At 42.7% G+C, this 24,549-nt stretch overlaps 3 protein-coding genes across 3 annotated transcripts; 2 read left to right on the top strand and 1 right to left on the bottom strand.

Moving 5' to 3' along the window:
* Window positions 1-247: 247 nt before the first annotated feature.
* LOC130164884 (protein mono-ADP-ribosyltransferase PARP14-like) lies at window positions 248-5,842 on the top strand. The gene is made up of 13 exons (XM_056369877.1): window positions 248-727; window positions 848-1,162; window positions 1,248-1,484; window positions 1,763-1,987; window positions 2,120-2,174; window positions 2,523-2,669; window positions 2,808-2,870; window positions 3,000-3,176; window positions 3,405-3,587; window positions 3,718-4,326; window positions 4,415-4,551; window positions 4,695-4,872; window positions 5,266-5,842. The coding sequence occupies exons 1-13, from the start codon at window positions 248-250 to the stop codon at window positions 5,550-5,552; spliced, it is 3,093 nt and encodes a 1,030-aa protein (XP_056225852.1). The 3' UTR covers window positions 5,553-5,842.
* Window positions 5,843-6,523: 681 nt separating this feature from the next.
* LOC130164203 (protein mono-ADP-ribosyltransferase PARP14-like) lies at window positions 6,524-14,008 on the top strand. Its single transcript, XM_056368763.1, has 14 exons — window positions 6,524-6,806; window positions 6,885-6,991; window positions 7,207-8,727; window positions 8,824-9,060; window positions 9,243-9,467; window positions 9,571-9,625; window positions 9,768-9,914; window positions 10,434-10,496; window positions 10,586-10,762; window positions 10,863-11,045; window positions 11,159-11,788; window positions 12,227-12,363; window positions 12,675-12,852; window positions 13,359-14,008. The coding sequence occupies exons 1-14, from the start codon at window positions 6,635-6,637 to the stop codon at window positions 13,643-13,645; spliced, it is 4,119 nt and encodes a 1,372-aa protein (XP_056224738.1). The 5' UTR covers window positions 6,524-6,634; the 3' UTR covers window positions 13,646-14,008.
* Window positions 14,009-14,063: 55 nt separating this feature from the next.
* On the bottom strand, window positions 14,064-24,473 carry f13a1b (coagulation factor XIII, A1 polypeptide b). The gene is made up of 15 exons (XM_056368764.1): window positions 24,362-24,473; window positions 21,419-21,642; window positions 20,347-20,535; window positions 19,772-20,020; window positions 19,520-19,638; window positions 19,327-19,434; window positions 18,770-18,944; window positions 18,314-18,452; window positions 17,664-17,767; window positions 17,411-17,499; window positions 17,080-17,233; window positions 16,662-16,937; window positions 16,355-16,515; window positions 15,984-16,120; window positions 14,064-15,186 (listed from the first exon to the last, which is right to left on the bottom strand). Exons 2-15 carry the CDS (start codon window positions 21,603-21,605, stop codon window positions 15,045-15,047), a joined length of 2,229 nt encoding a protein of 742 aa, XP_056224739.1. The 5' UTR covers window positions 21,606-21,642; window positions 24,362-24,473; the 3' UTR covers window positions 14,064-15,044.
* Between the last annotated feature and the right edge of the window lie 76 nt (window positions 24,474-24,549).

Genomic DNA, 24,549 nt, shown 5'->3' with positions numbered 1-24,549 from the left:
AAACCTTAGAGAAAGTGTCAGAAAGTTTTACATCCTGATTAGATTTACTATCTGTGTTCTTCTATTTTTTTTTTTATTACTATTATTACAGAGGGAATGCCGGGTTGGTGAGAAGCAGTTCAAACTGGTAGAAGAAGACTTTACTCATAACCCAGCAACTGAAATCCACAGAGGTCACACACATACCATAATTTTAGAGGGACTTGATAAAGGGGTGCAGTCAGGAGCTACAAAACACGATGAACCGATGAAAAGCGTAAAAGAAAAGAGAGTTAAGCTCCCAACAGATTTAATTAACTTCATAAAAACCAGCGGTGCCATCGCCAAGTACAAGGCTCGCTTCCAGCAGAGTCTCAGGAATCCCGTTTCCATTGAGGTGGGATCAGACGTGGTTTTATCCAGTTTGTCCTCTGGTGCCCTGGATGAGGCTTGGGCAGCAGTGCAGAGAGACCTGAGTGTGGACACTGTGAAGCTGCAGGGAGCTTCAGCTGCACCTCCAGATCTGAACAGAGTTAAGGAAATCCTCATCAAGGCCAAGAACGAGGCAAACTGTCGAGACTTCAGAGTGGACGTCAGCTTCATCCCAGGACCCGGTGGAACCTCAGAGACCAAAGTACGGTTGGTGGGCTACACTGAACATGTGAACAAGCTGAAAGAGGTTCTGCATGACTACCAGATGAATCAGGCTGAGATACAAGAAGTGCTGAACCTACCGCATCCTGGGATGGTTGACTGTTTTAATAATCTCTTGAGCCTGATTGGGATGAAGGAGACGAAAGTGACATTAAAACCCTCACACTCCCCGCGTCCTTGTGTGCTTGTGTCTGGTCCCCGTTGTCATGTCCAGGAGGTCCAGCGGGCCCTAACGTCAACTCTAGCCAGCCTGACGTTAGACACACTAGTTCTAGACGGACCAGGAGCTCAGCGGTACTTCCAGGCAGAGGGTAAAGTCAGCAAGGATCTGATAGAGAGCTTCTATGAGGTCCTTATCAGGGAACAACAAAGTGTGCACTCACCAGATGTGAAAACCAAATCACTAAGCATCAGCAGACCCAGACCCAGCCCACGTGTCACACCCAGACAGCGCAGCCACACTGTTGGGAGCATCGCAGTCAACAAAACAAACCTGAAGATCAAGCTCGGCAGTTTGGAGGATGAGCAGGTTCGACGATTTCTATTCTTTTCTATTCTACTTCAAATGGATTAACAGTGCACCCCTTGTTCACATCCTTACATCATTTCCACAGGTGAATGTGTTGGTCATCCCTATGCTGAATAGGCATCTAGCTTCTACTAAAATTGGTCAGTGTCTGCTGAGTAAAGCTGGTAGTAGAATCATGATAAACTTTGCCCTGATGGCAACAAAGCATACCTTCAGGCCTGGAGATGTTCTGCAGATTGATGGGCCTCCGTCTTTGGACTGCTCCAAGCTCTTCTTCATTGAGTGCTTGCCTTGGGATGGAGTCAGAGGAAAGAGTTTACAGGTGAAGTAAATATTTGGTTGATTCATAATAGATAGTAAAGACATAAAACTCTGCAACATCTAGTGTTTTCTCTGATCAACAGGAGCTGGGTTTACCTTGTTAGCTAAAAGCTAATGTAGCTGGGAGCATGTGATTCGCTAAATTGCCATGATGAACTTAAATAACAAGAGTTATTTTACAATTTAATGGTTTATTTATATATTTAACTCCATATATTCATGATTATTTCATAATTTATTATCTTTCTTTAATAAAAATGTCCAACTTTTGTTTCCCAGGCTCTTAGCAATGGACTGAAGAAGTGTTTGGACCTCTGCGTACAGCAGGGCTTGAGTTCAGTGGCCTTTCCAGTTATCGGACCTGGAATCGTGTTAAAATACCCGCTGAGAGAAGCAATTCAAGTGCTGACTGAGAACATTCGCCAGTTTGGATTATCCACATCCTCTGGTTCTCTCTCCACCATCCACGTCGTCATTAAACCTGGCTATCGTGACTCTGAGCAGGTGAAATAAAACTCATCTTCTTTTAATAGTTTAAAGTGGCGATTGTAATGTAATATGTAACATGTGTTTGTAGGGTGCATTTGATTCACTTTATAAGAGGATGATGTTTACTGGAGGCATTTGTATTTACAGTGCTACCATGATGTCTACAGACACCTCAGCTTGAGCATGAATCAAGGAAGCCAAGGTAAACTAGACGGATACTCACACTCCATTAATAATTGTTAATAACACACAGCACATTAGTATCCCAGAGGGCAGATTCTTAACTTAAGCAAAATGAATATCACAGCACATATTTACTGTTACATTCAAAGTGCAGTCTGTAAAAAGTACAGAAGTATTATCACTATGCAAAATACACAGTGCTACACCCTCATAAAGTATAAAGTGCATAAAATGGAAATAAGAAGAGTAAGAATAATAATTGTAGTAGTGAAGTAAATGTACTTAGTTCCTTTCCACTGCTGTAGTATCCCCAGCCATTAGATTAAGCATCAAACATGAAATATGACACGTGTTTTCTTCCTCTCAGTAATCTTCAGCTCCCTCGCCAGCGACCTTGATGACGTCACCATGACAGTGGGAGGTGGGGTTAAACTACAGCTGGTGTTTGGTGACATCAGCAGTGAGAATACAGATGCTGTGGTGAACACGACCAACTTTGTTCATTTTCAAAGAGGTAGGTGTGGCGGCACACCAAGGCAGGAGGAGGGTTTTTGTGTAGCGTGGTTGCAAGGTGTCCCACTGAGCAAGAGGACTGCAACTGTGCTGTAAATCATTTTTGCAATTATATGTATCTATTGTCATTATTCCACAGATGGTGTGTGCAAAGACATCTTAACTAAGGCTGGACCCCAGCTGGAGGCATTACTGAAAAGCGGTAAGACACACACACACACACACACACACACACACACACACACACACACACACACACACACACACAACTCAACTCAATAAACAACTCAACAGCTTCTTACACCTGCTGTCTTTCCCGTCTTGTGTCTAGCTAAAGTCAACAGAGGAGAGGTGTTTGAGACTCAGCCTGGATCATTCCCTTGTAAAGCCATTTTACACGTGTACGGACAAAACGATGCAGGCATCGTCAAACAACTGGTGTGTCGCATCATTCAACACTGTGAAACATCTGGATACAAGTCTGTGGCGATTCCTGCCATATGTGCAGGTAAATATTGCATAAGACAATCTAGGAAGACGGAGTCAGGGTGGGGGTAATGTCTCAGTGCGGTATCTAAACCTTATCTTTCCTCCAGGATAAGGCTAGGAGGAGGTACAGAAAGTAGAAAGGGGTTCTCGAGAGCAAGGAAGTGTCAAAACAGGAAAGACAGAGATAGACACACCTGTACAGGTTTTTACACCCTAGTTGTAAAAACGTAATTCTTGCTTTACGCAGGGGGTGGAGGGCTGGACCCTGGTGTCGTGGCACGTGCCGTCCTTCGAGGGGTGAAGATTGCCACATCATCTGCTTCCCTCTACTCTCTCACCAACATTCGTCTTGTACTGATTAAGATCAGGGTTTTCTTGGCATTTAAACACCAAGCAACGCAGACGTTTCCCTCTGCTGTAATCAACACAGGTGAGAAGAAGTCAACCTTTGTCGAATCCTTACATCAAGGTCCATCGTTTTTTATGGTGGTTTCAAAAGTCTCTATCGGAATCAACTTGTTGTATTTTCACTGATTGTCACATTTTCATTCATTTTGCAGTGTCAGCACTTCAGTTGCCTGATGTACCGAAGCAACAGTCCCCAGTGTCTATTAATGCAGACCAAAGCATCCTCCCTACCAGCTCCACCGAGCAGTCCGTCTTCATGTTTCTGGGTCTTTGCAAAAAAAATGTTGAAGATGCCATGACAAGGCTGAAGGGTCTGTATCAGGCTCAGTGCGCCACACTAACTTGGACAAGGGAGGACCTTCAGGGCCTCACCCAGCATGACATGAACAATTTCAACCAGCTGGTACAGAACCTGGGTCTGTACATGCATCAGGACCAGGGCAGCTTAACGCTGAGCGGGTTAAAAGAAAGGGCCGACCAGGTGATACAGATCATTCACACCATCGGTCGGCTTAGGAGAGAAGCCAGAGCCAGGGAGGAGGAAGATTTGCACAGTCGTGTGGCTTGGTGCATCCTGGGGCAAAGCGGCAGGTGGGAGAGGCTTCCCAAAACAGCCAATCACAACCTGGAAAACCGTGAAGTACTGGGAGGGATAGTGGACGCACACAGCATCCTGTGGAGAGTGGATCTACAGAAGATGGAGGCCACAAGACACGTGACCGGACAGACGGCGAAGCTGAAGCGACTAGAGAATCTGCCAGGTGAAAAGATGGAAACAACATCTACACATAAGACATAAATCCTCTGAGCATCTGAGTTGTTTTGAGACTAACTTGTCTTACTTTTCAGACCTCGCTCTCCCTCTGTACTGGGACAACATGGCGGAGATAGAAAGTCTGAAGGTGGTTGCACTGAATCCTTTCTCTGCAGAGTACCGGACAGTGGAAGAGTCCTTCAAACAAACTGCCACCATGACTATCCTGAAGGTGGGTGGCTTTAACCGTTTAATCATCTGTAGATTTCAAAGGCACCTTACAGAATTGTATATGAATAAACTGTATTAATCTATAAGATTTGTGTCCTCCAGGTAGGTTTCTGGCAGCTGAACCTTTCTGGTTTTTCTCATTAGATCGAGCGTTTGCAGAATATCCATCTGCTTCGTGCCTACGAAGCGCAGAAGAAGCACATTTCTGATAAGAATGGACAGAAAAGGGTCGGTGAAAAGATTCTGTACCACGGGACGACAGAGGACAAAACCGAATCCATCATAAAAACTGGGTTCAACAGGAGCTTCGCTGGGCAAAATGGTAATGAATGTTTTTTTTGTCCAATCCACAACAAAGGAATATGCTTTTCATGGTTTTCCTTTTTTCTACAGTTTTTTTTAATTATTATAACAGCAAATTGCTGTTGTTAGCTCCTTACATTGTAAATGTTTTAGTTCATGTGCAGCAGAGGAATTTCCCTGAAAAAAAGGGTGTGTGTTTACGGGACTTTTTGAGTAATCACTGTTGCACTTTGTCACCATATCCGCTGGTGATGAGGTGATAAAAAGCAGCCAAACTGATATTTATTTACAATAGAAAATTGCATTCGTTTCAACGGATGTGCTAAATTTCCAATCTATATTTCCAAAACTTTCAATGCTCGGTTGTCTCCCTGCTCGCAGCAGTTAAATCCCTCTTCTCTTTTATTCCCAGCAACTTCATTTGGCCTTGGAACCTACTTTGCCGTGGATGCCAGATACTCAGCCCACCCCACCTACTCCAAGCCGGCTGCTGACGGTTCCCAGTTAATGTTCGTGGCTCGAGTCCTGACTGGCGTCTACACTCGGGGCTACAGGGGCATCAAGGTGCCGCCGCCTCTCAACAACCAGCAGCCACACGACCGCTACGACAGCGTGGTGGACGAAATAGACGAGCCCAGCATGTATGTCGTGTTCCACGATAACCAAGCGTACCCGGACTACCTCATCACCTTCAAGTGACTGTGAGGGAAGGAATGATAGGCTACAGCCATATCAATGTTTGACCTTTTACACACTCACCCACGTCATTGTCAGTTACTGCAATTACTCTCATTTTCAGATTCAACACTTTTTTTATTCTTATCAGTTTTTGTTGTTATTATAATATTTTCTGTGGGCCCAGAACTTCATTGCATATTTTGTAAATTGTTATTTTTTTCATTTTGGGTCAATAAACCCCCCTTTTTCTTTTCTTTTTTTAAATATCCATTGCATCTGTCTGTTCTATAATAAATTATTCAGCAAATTGAGCAATGTGGAGGGCATTTATCAGTGACCAGTACATGTTCTGTTTGTGTTTTGAGTTCTGCAAACAATGGCTCAGGCCAGCAGCTAAACCCAAGACTGTAAGAGTGGGAAAGACAACACTTCATCCTGCTCAGTAGTGACTAAAGCTTGTTATTAAGCCCTTGAAGGCAGCCAGGAATGGCTACACCCCTGTTGGGTGTATGAAAGGAGCCACGAGATAATTAGTTTCACATCACATTATTAAATAGCACACACAGTGTACACAGTAAAAAAAAAGGCAAGAGATGCAGGGAAACGGTAAGACTATACATTTTCCTGGGTTGTTGTTGCCACTGCATGAGGTTTTTAGTGTCAGTATGACAACTAGTGGGTCGGTTGATAGAGCTGCAGCACGGCAGGTTTGCACGCCAACTTCATGTGTGACGGTGTTTCTTTGGTTTCTGTTTCTTTGTAATTTATTGTCTGTGTTGTGAAATTACAACAAAGGAAATGGAATAAATTTCCAAAACCTAATAATTATTACTGGTAGAATAATTATCCTCATACCTGAAGTGTAACACCATTGTCGGTGTTCTCACAGTATCACTGGTCACAGTATCTGCACAGGACAGACAGGGGAATATCTGGAGCTGGAAGTATTTGGGTCAGAGGGTGCGTCCATTTAGAGAAAGGAAGCGTAATTTACAGTAAGTGAAAGTGAAAGAAAAAGCATCTCAGTCTGTTCACGCAGGAGGGAAACAGACAGAGGAGTGCTACACTGAAAGTTTTGAGTCAATTTCAGAGCTGTCGGCAGTATGGATGAACATCAACACCCACTGTTCTTTGAGGCGAAAGAGCTGACGGACAGAGAGAAGGAGAAGATCAGGAGACACTTCCAGAAAAGACGAGATTCAGGGGGAGGTGAATGTGGACTGATAGAAAAAGCTGGAGGCAACATCTATAAAATCTGCTTCAAAGAAAAAGACGGTGAGGAATCACTCTGTGTTAAAATCAGTCCTTTACGTAGGCTCTTGTTGTGACTTTGTACTCGGCTGTTTATTACAGACCAGGAAAGGGTTTTGCAGAGGAAGTTCCACACCATCTCACTTCCTAGTGGAGAGCTGCGTCTTACTGTGAGCCGAACCACTTCACCAGATCAGCCATTGACGCAGGTGAGATAATATCACGCTGTAGAAATGTTGGCTGGTCACAAACATTTGAGCCGAATGATCTGGTCAAACCGGTTTGAGGGGATGTCGGATTTGCGATGTTGTGATACTGCTGTGACATCACAAAAGATTATAATTTTGTTTTTATCTTTTAATAAGTTAAAGATCTAATTCTAAGTTGTGAGTTTGTTTGATGTTGTTTTGTTTTTTTTCTTTAGACATTTACAAAAACAAACACAAAAGCCCTCGAGAAAATTTTCAAGATGGACGTTTACCTCCTTTATTACCTGAGAGACAACTCTAAAGTGAATAAATTATTGCAGAAACAACTCTCCTGTATTGGCTGCACACTGGAATTAAACTTTGATGAAGAGGAAGCGGTGGTTAGGGGGGATATTGAGAAGGGGCCAGGAGGAGCTTTTGGCGCAGCAGAGAAATGGGAGATACAGGTGGATCGGATCTTCATCGGCCTCACTGAGAGCTACCTCCCCTATCATGTGTTTGAGCCTCAGCAAATCAAAATGCTACTGCAGGACCGCTCGTTTGAGACTGAGGATATCAAAGTGTACTCAGAGATCTGTCACTCTGTGGTTGTGGGAGAAGCTGCGGCTGTGAAGGAGAAGATTGCAATGCTGGAAAAGAGCATCCCATCCCGGAAGGAACTGCCAATCGCAGTGAAGCAGTTCACACTAGTGGAAGAAGAATTCAATCAAGAAATGCGTGCACATTACCCAGAAGTTAAGATCCTCAAAAGCAATAACATGATCATCATGGAGGGACTTGATAAAGGGGTGCAGTCAGGAGCTACAAAACTTGATGAACTGATGAAAAGCATAAAAGAAAAGAGAGTTAAGCTCCCAACAGATTTAATTAACTTCATAAAAACCAGCGGTGCCATCTCCAAGTTCGAGGCTCGCTTCCAGCAGAGTCTCAGGAATCCCGTTTCCATTGAGGTGGGATCAGACGTGGTTTTATCCAGTTTGTCCTCTGGTGCCCTGGATGAGGCTTGGGCAGCAGTGCAGAGAGACCTGAGTGTGGACACTGTGAAGCTGCAGGGCGCTTCAGCTGCACCTCCAGATCTGAATAGAGTGAAGGAAATCCTCATCAAGGCCAAGAACGAGGCAAACTGTCGAGACTCAAGAGTGGACGTCAGCTTCATCCCAGGACCCGGTGGAACCTCAGAGACCAAAGTACGGTTGGTGGGCTACACTGAAAATGTGAACAAGCTGAAAGAGGTTCTGCATGACTACCAGATGAATCAGGCTGAGATACAAGAAGTGCTGAACCTACCGCATCCTGGGATGGTTGACTGTTTTAATAATCTCTTGAGCCTGATTGGGATGAAGGAGACGAAAGTGACATTAAAACCCTCACACTCCCCGCGTCCTTGTGTGCTTGTGTCTGGTCCCCGTTGTCATGTCCAGGAGGTCCAGCGGGCCCTAACGTCAACTCTAGCCAGCCTGACGTTAGACACACTAGTTCTAGACGGACCAGGAGCTCAGCGGTACTTCCAGGCAGAGGGTAAAGTCAGCAAGGATCTGGTAGAGAGCTCCTGTCGGGTCATTATCAGGGAACAACAAAGTGTGCACTCACCAGATGTGAAAACCAAATCACTAAGCATCAGCAGACCCAGCCCCAGCCCACGTGTCACACCCAGACAGCGCAGCCACACTGTTGGGAGCATCGCAGTCAACAAAACAAACCTGATGATCAAGCTTGGCAGTTTGGAGGATGAGCAGGTTCGACGATTTCTTTTCTATTCTACTTTCAATCAAATCTTAAGTAAAGCAACAATGCAACATGCACAATCATATCATTTCACATTATTTCCACAGGTGACCGTGTTGGTCGTTCCCATGCTCAACAAACAGCTGACTTCTACTAATATCGGTAAAAGTCTGTTGCATAAAGCAGGGAAAATAATCCAGTCCAATTTTAACTCGGTGGCAGCGAATTGTACCATCAGCCCTGGAGATGTTCTGCAGGTCACTGGGCCTCCAACTCTCGGCTGCTCCAAGCTCTTCTTCATTGAGTGTTTGCCTTGGGATGGAGCCAGAGGACAGAGTGCGCAGGTAAAGTAAAATACCTGGTGGATTTACAAACAAAGGCCCTGTGCCTTCTCAGGGGCCTTCAGTCAAACTTTTCTTAATCAGAAAAACAGTGTGCGGATCTGTTCTGTACTAGATTACTTAGGTTACACATTAACTGACCTTTGAAAACATCATGACTAAATGCCAACCTTTTGTTTTTCCAGGCTCTCAGCAATGGGCTGAAGAAGTGTTTGGACCTCTGTGAACAGCAGGGCTTGAGTTCAGTCGCGTTCCCGGTGATCGGACCTGGAATCGTGTTAAAATACCCGCTGAGAGAAGCCACTGAACTCCTGACTGAGAGCATTCACCAGTTTGGATTATCTGCATCCCCTGGTTATCTGACCACAATCCATGTCGTCATCAAACCTGGCTATCCTGACTCCGAGGAGGTGACTATCAACACTTGGACGACTGTGGTATCTGATTTATAAGTCGCTTGCATGCGTGATTTACTGATATGAAAGCATTTAATATCTGCATTTTTATTTACAGTGCTACCATGATGTCTACAGACAACTCAGCTGGAATATGAACCACGGAGGCCAAGGTAAACTAAACAGTTATTCAGACTACTTTGATTAACTGTTACAAATACAGCAAAGAATTTGTTAGTAAAACACGTACTTCTTTTTGCCATTAGCATTCTCCAGTATTAACTAAAATATCAAACAAATCTTTCTTCCTCTCAGTGATCTTCAGGTCCCTCACCTCTGACCTTGATGACATCACAATGACAGTGGGAGGTGGGGTTAAACTACAGCTGGTGTTTGGTGACATCACTAACGAGACTACGGATGCCATTGTGAATACGACCGACTTCGTCAATTTTCAGAACGGTGGGTGAGAGAGGATGAATCTTTAGTCCCTGACATCTCCTGACAGGTCAAAGTTTGCACTTAAAGCAAAATATCTGGCACACCTGCTGCAGTGATTACCAAGACATTTGGTACACATAATCTTATTCCCAGTAGGATGAATTATAATAAATTTCACAACCCCTTAACTTTTTATATAGTGACATCATTAGGTCATAATTTTAATTTATCCAGAACTTGATTTATGTGGTTTATACCATATACCTGCAAAACTAATAACACTGTCATTAGCTTCAGCTTTGCTTTGTGTTAAGTGCTAATTAGCTGATGTTAGCATGCTAAAACTAAGATGGTGAACATGTTAAACTTGATATTGACTTCATATCAACATCTTAGCAATTGTCATAGTGAGCATGTTAGCATGCTGACAGCAGAATTTAGCTCAAAGTACAGCTGTGCCTGAGTACAGCCTCACAGAGATGCGTCATGGCTGTAGACACTTAACCTGCTCTTATTTGTTTGTTTGTCTTTATTCTACAGATGGCGTGTGCAAAGACATCTTGACTGTAGCTGGATCAGCGGTGGAGGCTCAACTGAGAACAGGTGAGAAAAGATCAGGTAGAAATTTTCAGCGACAACAACACGCATTTAACAGCTTCGTACTCATGTTGCCTCTGTTTTGTTGGGTGCAGCAAACGTGAAAAGTGGTGAGGTGTTCGAAACTCAGTCTGGATCATTCCCTTGTAAATCCATTTTGCACGTGTGCGGACAAAGAGATGCAGGCGTCACTGAACAGTTGGTGTGTCGCATCATCCAACTTTGTGAATCCTTTGGATACAAATCTGTGGCCATTCCTGCGATCAACGCTGGTAAGTTTTGCGTTAGACAATTAGTATTGTCTCATTGTTTTTCAGTTCAGTGTCAGTTTTAATTCTGCCAGTAAAAAATAAAATCAACCTCTTCGTGCAGGAGCTGGTGGGCTGGACCCTGGCGTCGTGGCAGATGCCATCCTCAAAGGAGTCAAAACTGCCACATCGACCATTCCCTTCCTCTGTCTCACTGACATCCGCCTCATCCTGTTTAAGATCAATGTCTTCTTGGAGTTCAAAGAGGAGGCATTGCAGAAGTACCCCACTACTTTATTCAACAGAGGTGACAGGAAGTTTCACAAACATCCTTCTTCTTTTGTGGTTGTTTAGAAAACCTGAATTCTCTTCTTTTGTTAAGTATTTTCGCTGATCGTTTTGATTTGACCCGTCTTGCAGTGCCAGTACCTCAGCTGCCTCATGTACAACAACAACAACAGCCACCGAGGTCTGTGAACGCAGACCTCAGCATCCTCCACACCAGCTTCACGAACCACAAGTCTGCCTTCCTGTTCCTGGGTCTTTGCAAACAGGATGTCAACAGTGCCATGACAAAGGTGAAGGATCTGTATCAGGCTCAGTGCTCCACACAAACCTTCACAAAGGAGCAGCTGGAAGGCCTCACCGACGATGACATTAAGGATCTGAAGCAGCTGGTGGAGACCAAGGGACTGTACATGCAGACGGACCAGTCTGGCCAGGGCAGCTTAATTGTGAGCGGGCTAAAAGATGGGGTCAACGAGGTGATGCAGATGATCAATGCGTCACTGCACGGCAGCCTCAGGAGAGAGATGAGATTCAGAGAGGAGGATGATCTGTACACCCGTGTGTCTTGGTGCATCCTGGGACGTAATGGCAACTGGGAACGACTCCCCAAAACAGCCAATCACAACCTGGAAACGAGTGATTTAGCATCAGGGATTTTGGACGCACAGAGAACTCTGTGGACTGTGGATCTGCAGAGGATGGAAGCCACAAGACGAGGAACTGGACAGGTGGCGAAGCTAAAACGACTTGAGAATCCGTCAGGTGAGACGATTGCTTTTATATGAAAATGATTTCGTATTAAATCATAACAAAAACAAACATTTTGTGGTGAAGATATTTTTCATTGAATCACATACGTCATTATAAGAGATGACAGTAACTGTAAATGCAAGAAAACAGTTAACTTTTAAACACTAAAAGTCACTCAAACAATTTATTTTAAATGAAAAATCTCACCCCAAATTTCAATCGCAAACTGAATTTGTTCAATTTTCATGCAAATGTTCAAATTGTAATTTTTTTCAAGCACTTTTTCTGGGCCTTCAGAGGCATCCATGTTGGTTTCTACTTGACTTGTAAAGTAAAAAACATACTCTGCTTAATCTCAAATATGAAGAAACAAGCTGCTGTTATTGCAATTTATTTTTGCAAATGCAACATCTGTCATTTTCTATTAATTTTCTCCTCTAACATTTTCAGACTTCACCCTCCCTCTGTACTGGGACAACATGGCTGCTGGGGAGAATAATAAGGTGGTTGCACTTCAGCCTTCCTCTGCAGAGTACCAGACAGTGAAGGAGACGTTCAAACGAACTGTCCCCATGGCCGTAATAAAGGTAGGTGGTTCTCCCTGGAGATAACAGAGTTGACAGTTTTGATTGTCTGTAGACACAAAAGGCACTAGGTCTCCTTCCATTTCTTTTTACACAAATATATTCTTACTTCAGGACTGCAGTGTGTGCAGTACCTTATATCTGTAATAGCTTAATAACTTTCATGTAGATTAATTGTTTTTTTTGTATCTAAAGTGTATTATAACTGCAGTAAATCTGACCTTGACATGTAACAAATGCTTCTTTATTTCATATGATATTTAAATCCTTCCAAGGTAATTTTGTCAGCTCATTCTTTTCTTCTTTCTGATCAGATCGAGCGTTTGCAGAATGTCCATCTGCGTCGGGGCTACGAAGTGAAGAAGAAGCAGATTTCTGATAAGAACACACATAAGGGCGCAGGTGAAAAGCTTCTGTACCACGGGACGACCCAGGACAACTGTGACTCCATCATGAAGACCGGATTCAACAGGAGCTTTGCTGGACAAAATGGTAATGATCTGCCGTGAAGGATGTGGCCCAGAAAAATAATGCAACAGTGACATCTGCAGACTGTGGCTGCTTACTGTCGTCTTGGGTTGATCTATTTTGGGTGTTTGTTTTCATCTGGATTGACAACCTCAGTGTTTCTAAGGTCGTAGCTATAGAGGCCTGATTGAAAGCAACTACACTGGCATTTATTTCTGTGAAAACTGTTGGATCACTACTTTGAAAAATATGCTTCGTGCTGCATTCCTCACTTTACCACTTTTTCTCCTCCACTTTCATTTCCCTTTATCCGGACTGTCTTTATCAGAAAAATGATGAGCAACAAGCACTGCTATTTAGTTTAAATGTTTAAATGATGCATGTTTTCATTTTCCTGAACAGTATTCCCTTAAGGTGTTTGAAAGTACTAATAATCCCAGATTTTTATTTATTTATAACAGTGACCATTTCCCTAATCATGTCCGTATTGGGGTTCTTCTTGTTTATTGCCTCGTCTCTCTCATTCCCAGCAACTGCGTTTGGACATGGGACCTACTTTGCCGTAAATGCCAGCTACTCAGCCCACCCCACCTACTCCAAGCCGGCTGCTGACGGCTCTCAGTTAATGTTCGTGGCTCGAGTCCTGACTGGCGTCTACACCGCGGGCCAAGCAGGCATGAAGGTGCCGCCGCCTCTCAACGACCAGCAGCCACACGACCGCTACGACAGCGTGGTGGATAAAATAAACAACCCCAGCATGTATGTCGTGTTTCACGATAGCCAAGCGTACCCGGAATACCTCATCACCTTCAAGTGACTGTCAGGGAAAGTTTATGTGCAAGCTCATGGGTGTAGAGAAATTCTTAAGAATAAAGTAAAAGAGATGTTGACGTATATAGCGTTATAGTTATAAGTAAGACTGTTCGGAGAGTAAGAAGAATCCAAATGAAATATGTAAGGCCTAATATAAAGGATAAATTAAAGAAAAAACATGTAAATATTTGGTCAATTCAGGGAATAAATAAAGTATCTATCTTGCTATTTATAAGTGTAATTACTCTCACTGCCAAAAGGGGGAGACAAAGGTTCCTCACTTCAGGTTCACTGATGTTAAATCATTGATGGTGCTGCTGTAAAGTTTAATAGTTTGCTTCTAATAAAATAAAAATGTCAAGATGAAGTCTCATCACTGACTCACATACATGCACAGTTACAGGGAACAAGTCACATAAGTCTGCTGTTGTTAATCTTTTATTTGGTTGATATTTGTGTTTGTTCTTGTACAGAGAAGAAGAGAAGAGACTGATTTTATAGCTTCATATGAAGAGGAAGACTTCACTCGAATAGACATGTTGATATTTGAATTTAATCGATGTGAAAAGTGGGGGTAAATTTTGAAAAGTGTTGAATTGGTAAAGTTAAAGCTGCAAAAATCACTATTTGGTAAATTAATTGAAAGATCAAAGGGATCGCTCATAATCACAGAGAATTATCACCCAACTCTGAAGCTCATCTGAGCATCTTTTAGCTCATTGTTTTGATTTTATGGCACATTTACTGTTTAGTTTTATGTCACTGACCTTGTCAACCATGTTTCTAGCAGTGTCAGAAAGCCTTTCTTAGAAAACCCGGCTCTGATAAAGCTGCCTGCCCGGTGCCAAATGGCAGACGGAGAGAGAAAACATAATCAATCATCCATCAGCTAAAGAGCCGGACATTCTTATTTTTAAACTTAGTCGAAAAGATAAGGTAAGTGGGCTAAAATTCACGAAGAAAACAAAACAAATCCAGTGGTAATGTTGCTCTGTCGCTAATACTGCCCCCTAGTGGCTGGAAATGCATTACTGCAGCTTGAAAATAGAGATACTTGTGTATTTGTATACTTTTGAGCTAAAAATACTTACGATTTTTGGAACAAAAAACAATGTGAGATAACACTGTTTGTGAAACTTTTCTTACTTGATTGTAAAAAAATCTCATAGCTTTCTTGTGTTTAATAGGTTACGAAAATCTTTTTTTGTTTTTTTGGAAAGATCTTAATGCACATGCAATTGTTATGAGTACTACCTCTGCAGAGTATTTTAAAACTATAACCGTTGTTATAAGTGCTGAAGCTATACCTGTTGTAAACCTACAGCTACATAACTATGTTATAGGCCTATATTTGTGCTGAAGTGTAACTGAGTTAAATGAAGTAGAGCATCCTGTGGTGATCCTCAGGGCTTGATGGTGACAGTGGCCTGGCCGTACACCTGCCTGAGATCAGGACAGTCCAGAGTAGCGATCATCCTGGTGGTACCGACCCTCTGCGGGGTGAAAAACTCGGTCCAGGTCAGAGAGGAGCCTCCTGGGATCATCCTGAAAACAGAAGGGTTAGAGTTAGATACCGACAGGACAGGGCTGGTTTTTGCCTGTTAAAGGATGGTCAAACAAGTCAGAAATATAGAATCAAGAAGCAGTAACATTATGCAATAAAGGCACAAAACACAGGTGTAAATAATGCTTTAGTAATGCATGACTCATTACTTCCCAGTTACTTCATATATTCATTTATATACCAACAAATTAGTTAGATTTAGTTACATAGAAAATAGGATTTCTAGCCCATTTAACAGAACATTTCTTATAATAATAATATAAAGATGGAATTCATTCATTAAATCAACATGAACGATACATTGGTTATGTATAAGTGAAGCATGTATTTTGTACCATTATTACGCCCTTTTCTTCTTTGGGGCATATTCAGGAAAGAAAATTGACATGCATAAAAAGAATCTGTTCCACAACTTACATAAAGAAATACAGTTTTTTTTTTATTTTTTTTATGTAATTTAAATATCAAAACAGGAGTTCAGTTCAGGTAATGGATTTCTTTTATAATGCAAATTTGGCAAAATATCTACAGGCCATCATGAGACTTTTGTGCTACACAACCTACACACAGACGTGAACAGATGAATGAACGCTGCAACATTATGAAAAATGGTGCTTTTAAATGAAAACGAGCGATTTTCACTTCAGCTGAAGGTTTGTGTCAGCTATGACAAGGGCACCATCTTGAGTTTGACACACACACACACACACACACACACACACACACACACACACACACACACACACACAAAAACCTATTTCTTCTGTGCTGAGCTCACCTGTAGTATTTGGACTTGGGCGCCATGATCCCAGGTCCTTCCATGCGAATGTAGACGCCCTCCAGGCTGAAGGTGAAGGGGTTTGTGAACTGCACACTCGCCATCATCTCTTCGTTCACTCTGCCTACACCGGACACCTGAAGTTCACACGGGACGTTCATTATACGAACAACTTCACAAATTCAACCCACGAGATATTGCGTTCATAAACTGAAGTGAAGTCCTTGGATCGCCGGATCTGTGCGATTGGACTGTAGATAATAGACACTTTTGAACAAAGTTGTCGTATGTCGTGTAGGGTGTGTACAAACAGACGAAATGGATTGATTTGTGTTGAAAGTTTTACAATGACAGCGAGCGTTATTTCAGACCTCAAGAAGGATTTTGGGATTGTGTAGGGTGATGATTTTCATGGTGGAGATGATCTGGCCGGTCTCCTTAACCTTCCCAGTGACAATGAAGTGGAGGTTGGCCTGTTCCACCAGATGCCTCATGTAGCTTGATGACTTGACGGCCACCAACTCCTTCACAGCTGCAGAGTGAAAAAATACAATCCTGCAATTTCTTCTTTCTTTTAATTGCATGTGTTTTTGTTTTTTTTCTTTTAAATCCACAATATTTATGATCCGGAGCAGAGTTTTATTCGATCAAGACAAAAGTAAATAAATAAACACTCACTTTGGTTGGGGTCAATCTCCACGGTGGGATCCCTGAACAGGAACTCAGACCTGGTGACTCCGGTGTAATACACCATATTCCCGCTGATGTAGGTGTCCACGGTGCGCTGCTGGTTGCTTCGGTTGATGAACTCCACGCTCAGCTCAAAGTCGTCTCCCACGCTGACCTCCAGGGTGGGCACGACCAGGTCCACGTCAGCCAGGGGAGGGTTGGACTTCTCTCGATTGCAGCCATACTCATCTGCTTTTTCCAGGACGGTGCGCTCCTCTGTACTGCCTGGATTGGATGATTGAAATAAACGAGTGTGTTTGCACATTTTTTCCTGTTTTCAGTGTAAATATATTCATGCGTTTGTGTAAGTCATAATCTGAGGCTGCAGCAGAGAAAACTGCCATTTGCGTCGGACGGCGTCACCAACCTTCAGAGAACTTGTACTGATCGGTGATTTCACGGCGGGTCAGGTCTCCAGGAGTTTTGGTCAGAACCATGCGGCCTACGTGAGTCCGGTTCACTTTGACTGGCTCCAATGTCCCGTCTTTTCTCCGGGAATAAAACACCACGTCGCTGTTGACCTGTCGGGAGGGAGAGAGAGAGAGAGAGAGAGAGAGAGATAGAGAGAGATTGAGCCTCCACAATAACTCAAAGAAAAACTACAGGTACAGTGTGAACAACAAGATTTAGACTCTGCAGACAATAACAACAGAAACTTTTTTACTGACATTTACACTGAAATAATAATAAAGATTCACCTCAGCAAACACAAAGGTGGCATCGAAGGGGAAGCATATCTGCCCATGTTTGATGGCCTGGACTGATGCAGGGCCACATCTGTACATGCCTGATGGATAATGGAGGAAGAGATTAAATATTGACGTTTTATCCTGACTGAAAACACAGAAAACAATGCTCCATTCTTTGCATTGCATATAGTGAAAATTATTTTATTCATTTCATAAGTTGTTATTATGAAGCTGGCAACTATTTCATGTTATTATTATTTACCGTCGCTGGTCTCCTGTGGTGTTGCATCCACAACCTGCCAGCCTCCAAAGCCAGCTGGGAGGTCCGGCCTGGTCATGTAGCACTCATTCCAGCAGTGGTAGTTCCTGACAATGACAAACATTATTTTACAATCATTAGGGAAGTCATCATTATCATTATCTAAACTTGTGTGTTACTAATAGATGCCCCTAAAATTGTCTACAGCCTGTATTGTGGATGTGACTGTTATAGCTTTAGTAGCACAGGGGTTAAACACGTTAGCTTTGTCCTGAGCCTGGCGCTGTATGGCAAAGGCCATGGGGTCATTAAAATCATAGTTCAGCTGTGGAAGACTGAATGTGTCCAGCAAATGTGATTGGTTATGAGATATCTTGAGATTTTTGGTCTGAAATGGCACGAGAGGGAAATTTTCAAAATGGGAAGGTTCATCCTCTGAGGAGCATGAATGTGCTCAATAAATTTCATCGCAAACTGACGCCATGAACCGTCCCGCCATTTTTTAAAACACCTTGTCAGGAACCAGATTGTTAGGGAAGTCAAATTTTGGTGGTAACTAAACGTATTAAAGACCATTAATCGATCAGACATTTGTACCAACAGCAGTTTAAAAATTACAAATTGAAATTAACATGTCGGGGACGGCGTGGTACCAGATAGAGTCTTTGGTGAGTTTGCGGTCAATCCTGCCACCCTCCTCCAGGATGATGTCAGTCTTCAGGTTCCCGTCGTTGTCATGGGCAGAGAAGTAGTTGGTGACGACCCGGGATGGGATACCCAGACAACGCAGGACTAGGACACGGTGGCAAAGACAGAAATCAAATAGTGGATAGACCGGAACAGAAAAGAAAACTGGCCACAGGTTCTCAACTGAGTGAAGGGACCCAAAATATCAAAGTATCAGCCATGTCTAGAGTTGGTTAAATTCTGTAAATGTGGAGAAAAGGTGCCTCTATTATTCCTTTCCTATGTGCTGGAGCTTAAGATTTACAACAACCATCCTTCATGAAAGGAGGAAGTGAATTTATTGTCCCCCCACAAGAAAGCAAAAATCGTTAATTGGGGAAAATGTGAATTTTAAGTTTATTTGGATCCATTCAAGATCTCACAGGTGTTGAAGACCGCGGCGTAGACCCAGCACTGAGCGTAGCAGACGGGCATCTTGCTGCTGGCGTAGGTGAGCAGGATGTCTGTGCTGCCAGTCCAGGAAGTGGGCGCCACTCCGTAGGTGTAGTCGCCGCTCCAGTTCCCCACCAGCACGCCATCGTCATCCCGAGAGTTCATCTGAGTGCAGCAAAGAGCAGATTTGAGACATATTGTTCTGATGAAACACAGCACAGCACATTACTGACATCATAAGCCTTTCTGCATATTCATATTGACTGCAATCGAAAATCATAATGTCATAAAAATAAATAAGCATATAACCCTATATGCGTTTAAATGCCAGAAGCCTTTCCCTCTGAAGTCTGGAAGCTAAAGAATTAGCATTTCACAGCTTAAGTGGAGTCTTATGGAAAGAAAACACTAAGTTAAGACATTGACATTGTACATTTTATTGTGCAATAATATTCTTTATGTATTGATGCAACATTTAACTGCATATCCAATCAATCTAAAACCCAGTTTCCTGTGTTTTAAAAGGATGTCTATAATATTTTCTTACCATAGCTGAGGCCTTTCTGGTCACCTTGATGGGGTCTCCTCTGTTGGTGATGGGCATCTCAGACCTGTCCATGATGTACAGACAGGCATCCAGGACTCCATAGTTAAACTAGGGGTGATAAAACAGTTGAATTAGACATTTTAAAATCAGTAAATGAGTCTTCGGGGTGGTTGATTGGTGTTTTCCCTCCTACCTGTCCGTAGTTCCAGTCTCTCTCAGCGATGTCGTCGTAGGAGCCGTGGTAGATGATCCCCATCTCGGTCATCACACACTCCTCCCTCTCTCTCTCATCATCCAGAAACACGGCGTCATCTGAGGAAAAACAACAGGTCGTGTGGAAGTTTACCAACGTGAAAAACCGAGACAAAAGTCAAAACTTCATGTTGCGTATCAATGGTTCAAATATAAATGACGCAAAAGTTGTGATTGTGAGGCCGAAACCGACCCGGGGCCCAAGGGTTGAAGAGGATGTAGAGGTCCCGGCTTTTCTCCTTCCTGGTCCTGCGGATGCCGTAAGTAGTCGCCACGGCAACGTACATGTGGTACTTCCCCACAATGCAGTTCGCCGCAGGAGTGATCCCCATGGTGACCTCGTTGCCCGAGTTGTGTGTGATGCGGCCCGCCCAGGAGCTCTGACGCTCCTGCGTGGGGAAGACAGGGATGTAGGTGCCCTTGCTGTACTGGGGGCTGGAGCCTGGGTGGACAGCGAGCCATGGCTTATTTAAGTGAGTGAAAACACTTGTGACAAGAATAAAATACATATTTCTTAAAATGGTGGTAAGAACATACTTAGAGATAGATATATGAACTACTGAATGGGAGCTAACTTCCATCAATTGTCAAATACGATAAAGAGAAGGGAAGATTTCTCAGAGATAAAACTTGCCCTGCAGACATTTCATGCGTCTATCCATCTCTCAACACATGAACTGAACTGAACACGTGATCCAGAATTAAGAGTCAGATTATTTTCTGCAGATTGTAAAAGAAACATCAACACTACAGTGTTCTTGCGCTCACCGATGATAAACTCCAAAGCAATCTTGTCCCGCGCAGAGTCGTAGGGACGGTCGAAGGTGATCTTGACCTGGAACTCTTGCGCTCTGCGGACGATGAGATTGTCGGAGTTGTAAAACATGGTGTGGTGTTCCAGCTTGTTGCTCTCGTCGGGCCTCCGCATCATGTCCACGCTACTGATGTCGAGAAACTCTGAAGGGGACGAAGGGACCAGAGGAACAGGATGTCTCAAAAAACTTTGCAGGCAGAAAACAACAGAGCAGATTTTGGAAGTGATGTGAATATGTCATTATGCACAAATCATTTTTCATCCTTCACATACTTTACCTGATGATATTTTACCTGAGGAGCTTCACTACCTTAATGATACACTGCTATGCTAAACCTTTGCCCTAATATATAGAGGCCAGAACATTCCTCTGATGTCACAAGTATCTCTCTCATATCAACAATTGATCATTTAAGTGATTAAATTCCACCTTGTGATGGAGAAACTAAGTGTTTTTAGTGGTGAAGTGTCAGCAGCTGTGGAACTTATTAGAAACCCGTCAGGTTTTTATTTGTTGTTATTTGCTGATAATCTGATTTACTCCAGTAATTACGGACAATGCATTCATAAGTTCCCGTCACATCTGGATATCTGTGTGTGTGCAGCTCAGGCTGTGGTTTTAGCGACACGCTGCAGGAAGTGAACAGAGTTTATCCAGTTTGGACGTCAGTCACGTGTCAGTCACTCACAGAACTGGAACCTGTGTCATTGCTGGGAAAAAGGACTTTATCTTCTCCAACTAAGACACACTGTGACATCCGTCTGCTTTTTTGACAAACAACTTTTTCTCCATTATGTAAAAAAAATAAAATATGGAGGCCTGTTACACGATAAGCTCTTATTCATGAGTTTATTGTGTAACACTATTTACCCTTATGATTTTAAAATGACTTTCCCACGTGGGGAATTTCATCCACTTGCATTTGATTGCATGTGTTTGTTGAAACATAATTACACAATTACTGTCCACACACACACACACACACACACACACACACAAAACACACCACAATACTCCTCCCTCACCAGTCAGAGGGGGAACTCCTCTCGGGTGCGGTGCACCATAGTACTCGAAATCGGGGATGTCCGTGGAGTCAGAGTTGGAGCTGGCGATGGGACCAGCGGAGCGGCCGCGGTTCGTCACCTTGGGAGGGGGTCCGGTGGGTGGAGGAGGGGCAGGTGAGGGAGTCGGGGAGGCATCTTGATCAGACATGGTGGTGATAGCTCAGGGTGGATGATCCCTCGCAGGTCTGGGAGAGGAGAGAGGATGGAGAACAATGTTTTAATTGCAGTATTGGACACATTATTTCTCCATTGTTTTCACAGTATTTGATATAACATATTACATAACACAACATTTGATGTCAAGTCTAAGATTTGTTTGTACACCAGTTTTATGCAGTTTTTAATAGCTCCCAAGTTCCCATCATGCTCTTCATTCCTGCACAGTGGGCGAGCAGTTCTCACACTCATCTGCGTTACATCTGTGGATAGAGTGGAAACACGCGAGTGTGTGTGTGTGTGTGTGTGTGTGTGTAAGAGAGAGTCCTCGTAACTTTTATTCATGAAGGAGTAAGTAAAGTTGTCAAACGCGAAGAGAAGTGGTTTCCATGTGTGCTTGTGGTTTGGGGTAGAGGGGAGTTTGCAGTCACACCCCCTCCTGTAAGACGCTGGTGAGGAAACATGCTCTTAGTGTTGGGTGTTTATTTTCACTTTTTCCAAATATTGTCTTGTGTGTTCGTGGTCACACACACAGAGGAGCATCAGTTTTAAACTCAGAGCATTAATCATGTCTATTAAAAGACACAGTTATGTACATCTGACAAACAGAAGAGTCACTCCCAGTCGTGGAGCCGCAGCGTTCATTCCCACAGGGTTTTCAAAGGTGTGATGTCGTGTAATTGTGACGTTATGTTTTTACAGAAATAAATAAAAACACAATTCAACCCTTTTTAAAAGTGGTGTGTTCATGCAGAGGAACAGGAACTATATAAGTGAGGCAGGAGTAGTGATGTGGCAGTAGTACCAGTGGTAGTAGATATTGTGTTGTGGTAGTAGTAGTGGTAAATAATACTTATATGTGTGAAAGAAATGTCATTTTTATGTTCATTTCTTCAAATATTGTATTTTAGTACTTCTCTTAAATAATGTACTTTTTACTCAGTTATTAATTAACATTTATTTGAAAGTTTTAGTACTTACTATGCTACTTTTTAAAGTTATTTTTTCTCAGAAGATTTTACATATAAAACATGTTAATCTTATAAAACTATGATGAATTGTTGTAGATTAAAGTACCAGGCAACAGTTTTTTGTTAAATGAGAGCTTCCTCTCCCAGCTGCAACAATAAAGTGCTGATGAGTTTATGCAACAGTTTAAAAAAATCCTATAATATAACTTTTTTGCATAATGAGTACTTTTATCTTTCACTCTTTAAGTGCATTTTTCTGATACTTCTTCTCTGCTTTCATACAGTAACTGTGAAAACATCTGCATATCTTCGGTGTAAGTATTTACGCCTGCAGCGGCTACACATGTCCATCTCTGCCACCGCTGGTCGAGGTGAAAACAGAGCGCTCACTGTGCTAAATGACTCACGCAGCCAAACATGGTCTCAAAGGTCTGTCCTCGTCCAGCGCACTCCCACAATGTGCAACACTGAGCCTCTTTCTCAGGCAGGTGTGTGAACCACAAACGTACTCACGCCACACTGCGCCCCCTGCTAGCATGTAATGAAAACAGATGTTGTGTGTTTAATGGTTAATACTTACATAATGATCACGGCAGAGCCTTCAGCCCGCTCTGCCCCCTGGAAGCAGGTTTTAGGTGCTGGACCCCATGTGGGCTGAAGGGTTGATGTAATTTTAGTTGTTTTGTGTTTTGTGGATTTAATGAGTCACAGTGAGTAGACTGAGGCTCTTTGTTTACATGGATTTGATGTGTTCACACCCAGGGCTAAGTTTTATTCATTACCATAGAGGTCAGTCAGTAAGTTTTAGTTGATTCAGTTCGTTGTTTTCACCTTTATAGCCTCTCTTCATTAACTGAGTTTATGTGGTTCACCCTGAATGGAAACAACTTGTTTGGTCTGACTTTTCCACTTGAACAACTGGTGCTGCTACTATTTATAATGCACCCTATTATTATCATGAGCACTTCTACTACTATTGTAGTGGATTAATTATTACTACATGTCTCCACTAGGGCTACGACTAACAGTCATTCTTATTAACAGCTATTTTCTTGATTAAGTATCAAAAGTAAAAGTACAACAGACCCTTTCATAGTGTGATCATATTCTAGAGTTATTTCTGATGCATTAGAATAGAAGCAGCAAATGTGCTGAAATAAAAAGTATAATACTTCGAATTATAAAGCGACACAAAATGGAAATACTTGAGTAAAGTACAAGTACATCAAAAGTCTACTTAAGTGCAGTACTTGAGTGAATGTACTTAATTATTTCACATCCCTGAGCTACAAGTCTGGTAAAAAGTTTCCATTTCTTGGGCTCTAATTCAGTGATGTATGCACACACACATGTTTCTTAACACAGTTCTGGCAAATGCTGAGGCAGGAAACCTCGGCAGAGGTTTAACGGCCTGTTTGTGCTGACTGTTTAAACCCACTTTTCACAGCAAAACATGAGTTAAATAGACCAGGTCTGCATATATAATAAACATTTAGAGACAAAAAAATATACATTTCAATATTGTGAGTGTGAGTGGGAAATGGAAACAAATTGTTGGTGAAAGAAAAGTGCATCAAAAAAGATGATGAAATGCACCAATGTGCACGACATATGGTGATGTACAAAAGGTTTTGTAGGCGTTACTCCAAATAGTTTGGAACTACAAAACTCGGTGACAGATGTGTCAGCAAATTAATTTGCATCTTCACATCTGGAAGATATAAACAAAACAAAGTTACCAAACTGCTAAGAAATCATGGTGAGAGTTTTTACTTACGAATGAATTCGTATGTGTGTCGGTGCAGAGTGGACGCAGCACAGACGCCGGTGGAGAGAGGAGCTGCTGTTGGTTGGTTGGAGTCAGGCTGCTGCCGCTTCTCCGACTGGGAGTCCTCTGCTCCTGCTTATATACCCTACAGGGGCAGGGAAGATCTCTATGTGTGTGTGTGTGTGTTTGTGTTTGTG

This window comes from Seriola aureovittata, chromosome 23, assembly GCF_021018895.1.
Source record: "Seriola aureovittata isolate HTS-2021-v1 ecotype China chromosome 23, ASM2101889v1, whole genome shotgun sequence".
Taxonomy (NCBI): Eukaryota; Metazoa; Chordata; class Actinopteri; order Carangiformes; family Carangidae; genus Seriola; species Seriola aureovittata.
Note: the sequence above shows the minus strand (reverse complement) of the source record. Positions and strands in the feature narration are given on the sequence as shown.

Bases quoted from the DNA above. Each gene is read 5' to 3' on its own strand.
- LOC130164884 (XM_056369877.1), top strand. From the start codon at position 248: ATGAAAAGCGTAAAAGAAAAGAGAGTTAAGCTCCCAACAGATTTAATT. The intron at 1,988-2,119 runs GTGAAATAAAAC...TTGTATTTACAG, and splicing joins GCTATCGTGACTCTGAGCAG to TGCTACCATGATGTCTACAG. The intron at 4,552-4,694 runs GTGGGTGGCTTT...TTTTCTCATTAG, and splicing joins CCACCATGACTATCCTGAAG to ATCGAGCGTTTGCAGAATAT.
- LOC130164203 (XM_056368763.1), top strand. From the start codon at position 6,635: ATGGATGAACATCAACACCCACTGTTCTTTGAGGCGAAAGAGCTGACG. The intron at 6,807-6,884 runs GTGAGGAATCAC...TGTTTATTACAG, and splicing joins CTGCTTCAAAGAAAAAGACG to ACCAGGAAAGGGTTTTGCAG. The intron at 8,728-8,823 runs GTTCGACGATTT...TTATTTCCACAG, and splicing joins GCAGTTTGGAGGATGAGCAG to GTGACCGTGTTGGTCGTTCC.
- f13a1b (XM_056368764.1), bottom strand. From the start codon at position 21,605: ATGTCTGATCAAGATGCCTCCCCGACTCCCTCACCTGCCCCTCCTCCA. The intron at 17,500-17,663 runs GTAAATAATAAT...ATTATCCATCAG, and splicing joins ACCACAGGAGACCAGCGACG to GCATGTACAGATGTGGCCCT. The intron at 16,516-16,661 runs GTGAGTGTTTAT...TTCACTCTGCAG, and splicing joins GGAGATTGACCCCAACCAAA to CTGTGAAGGAGTTGGTGGCC.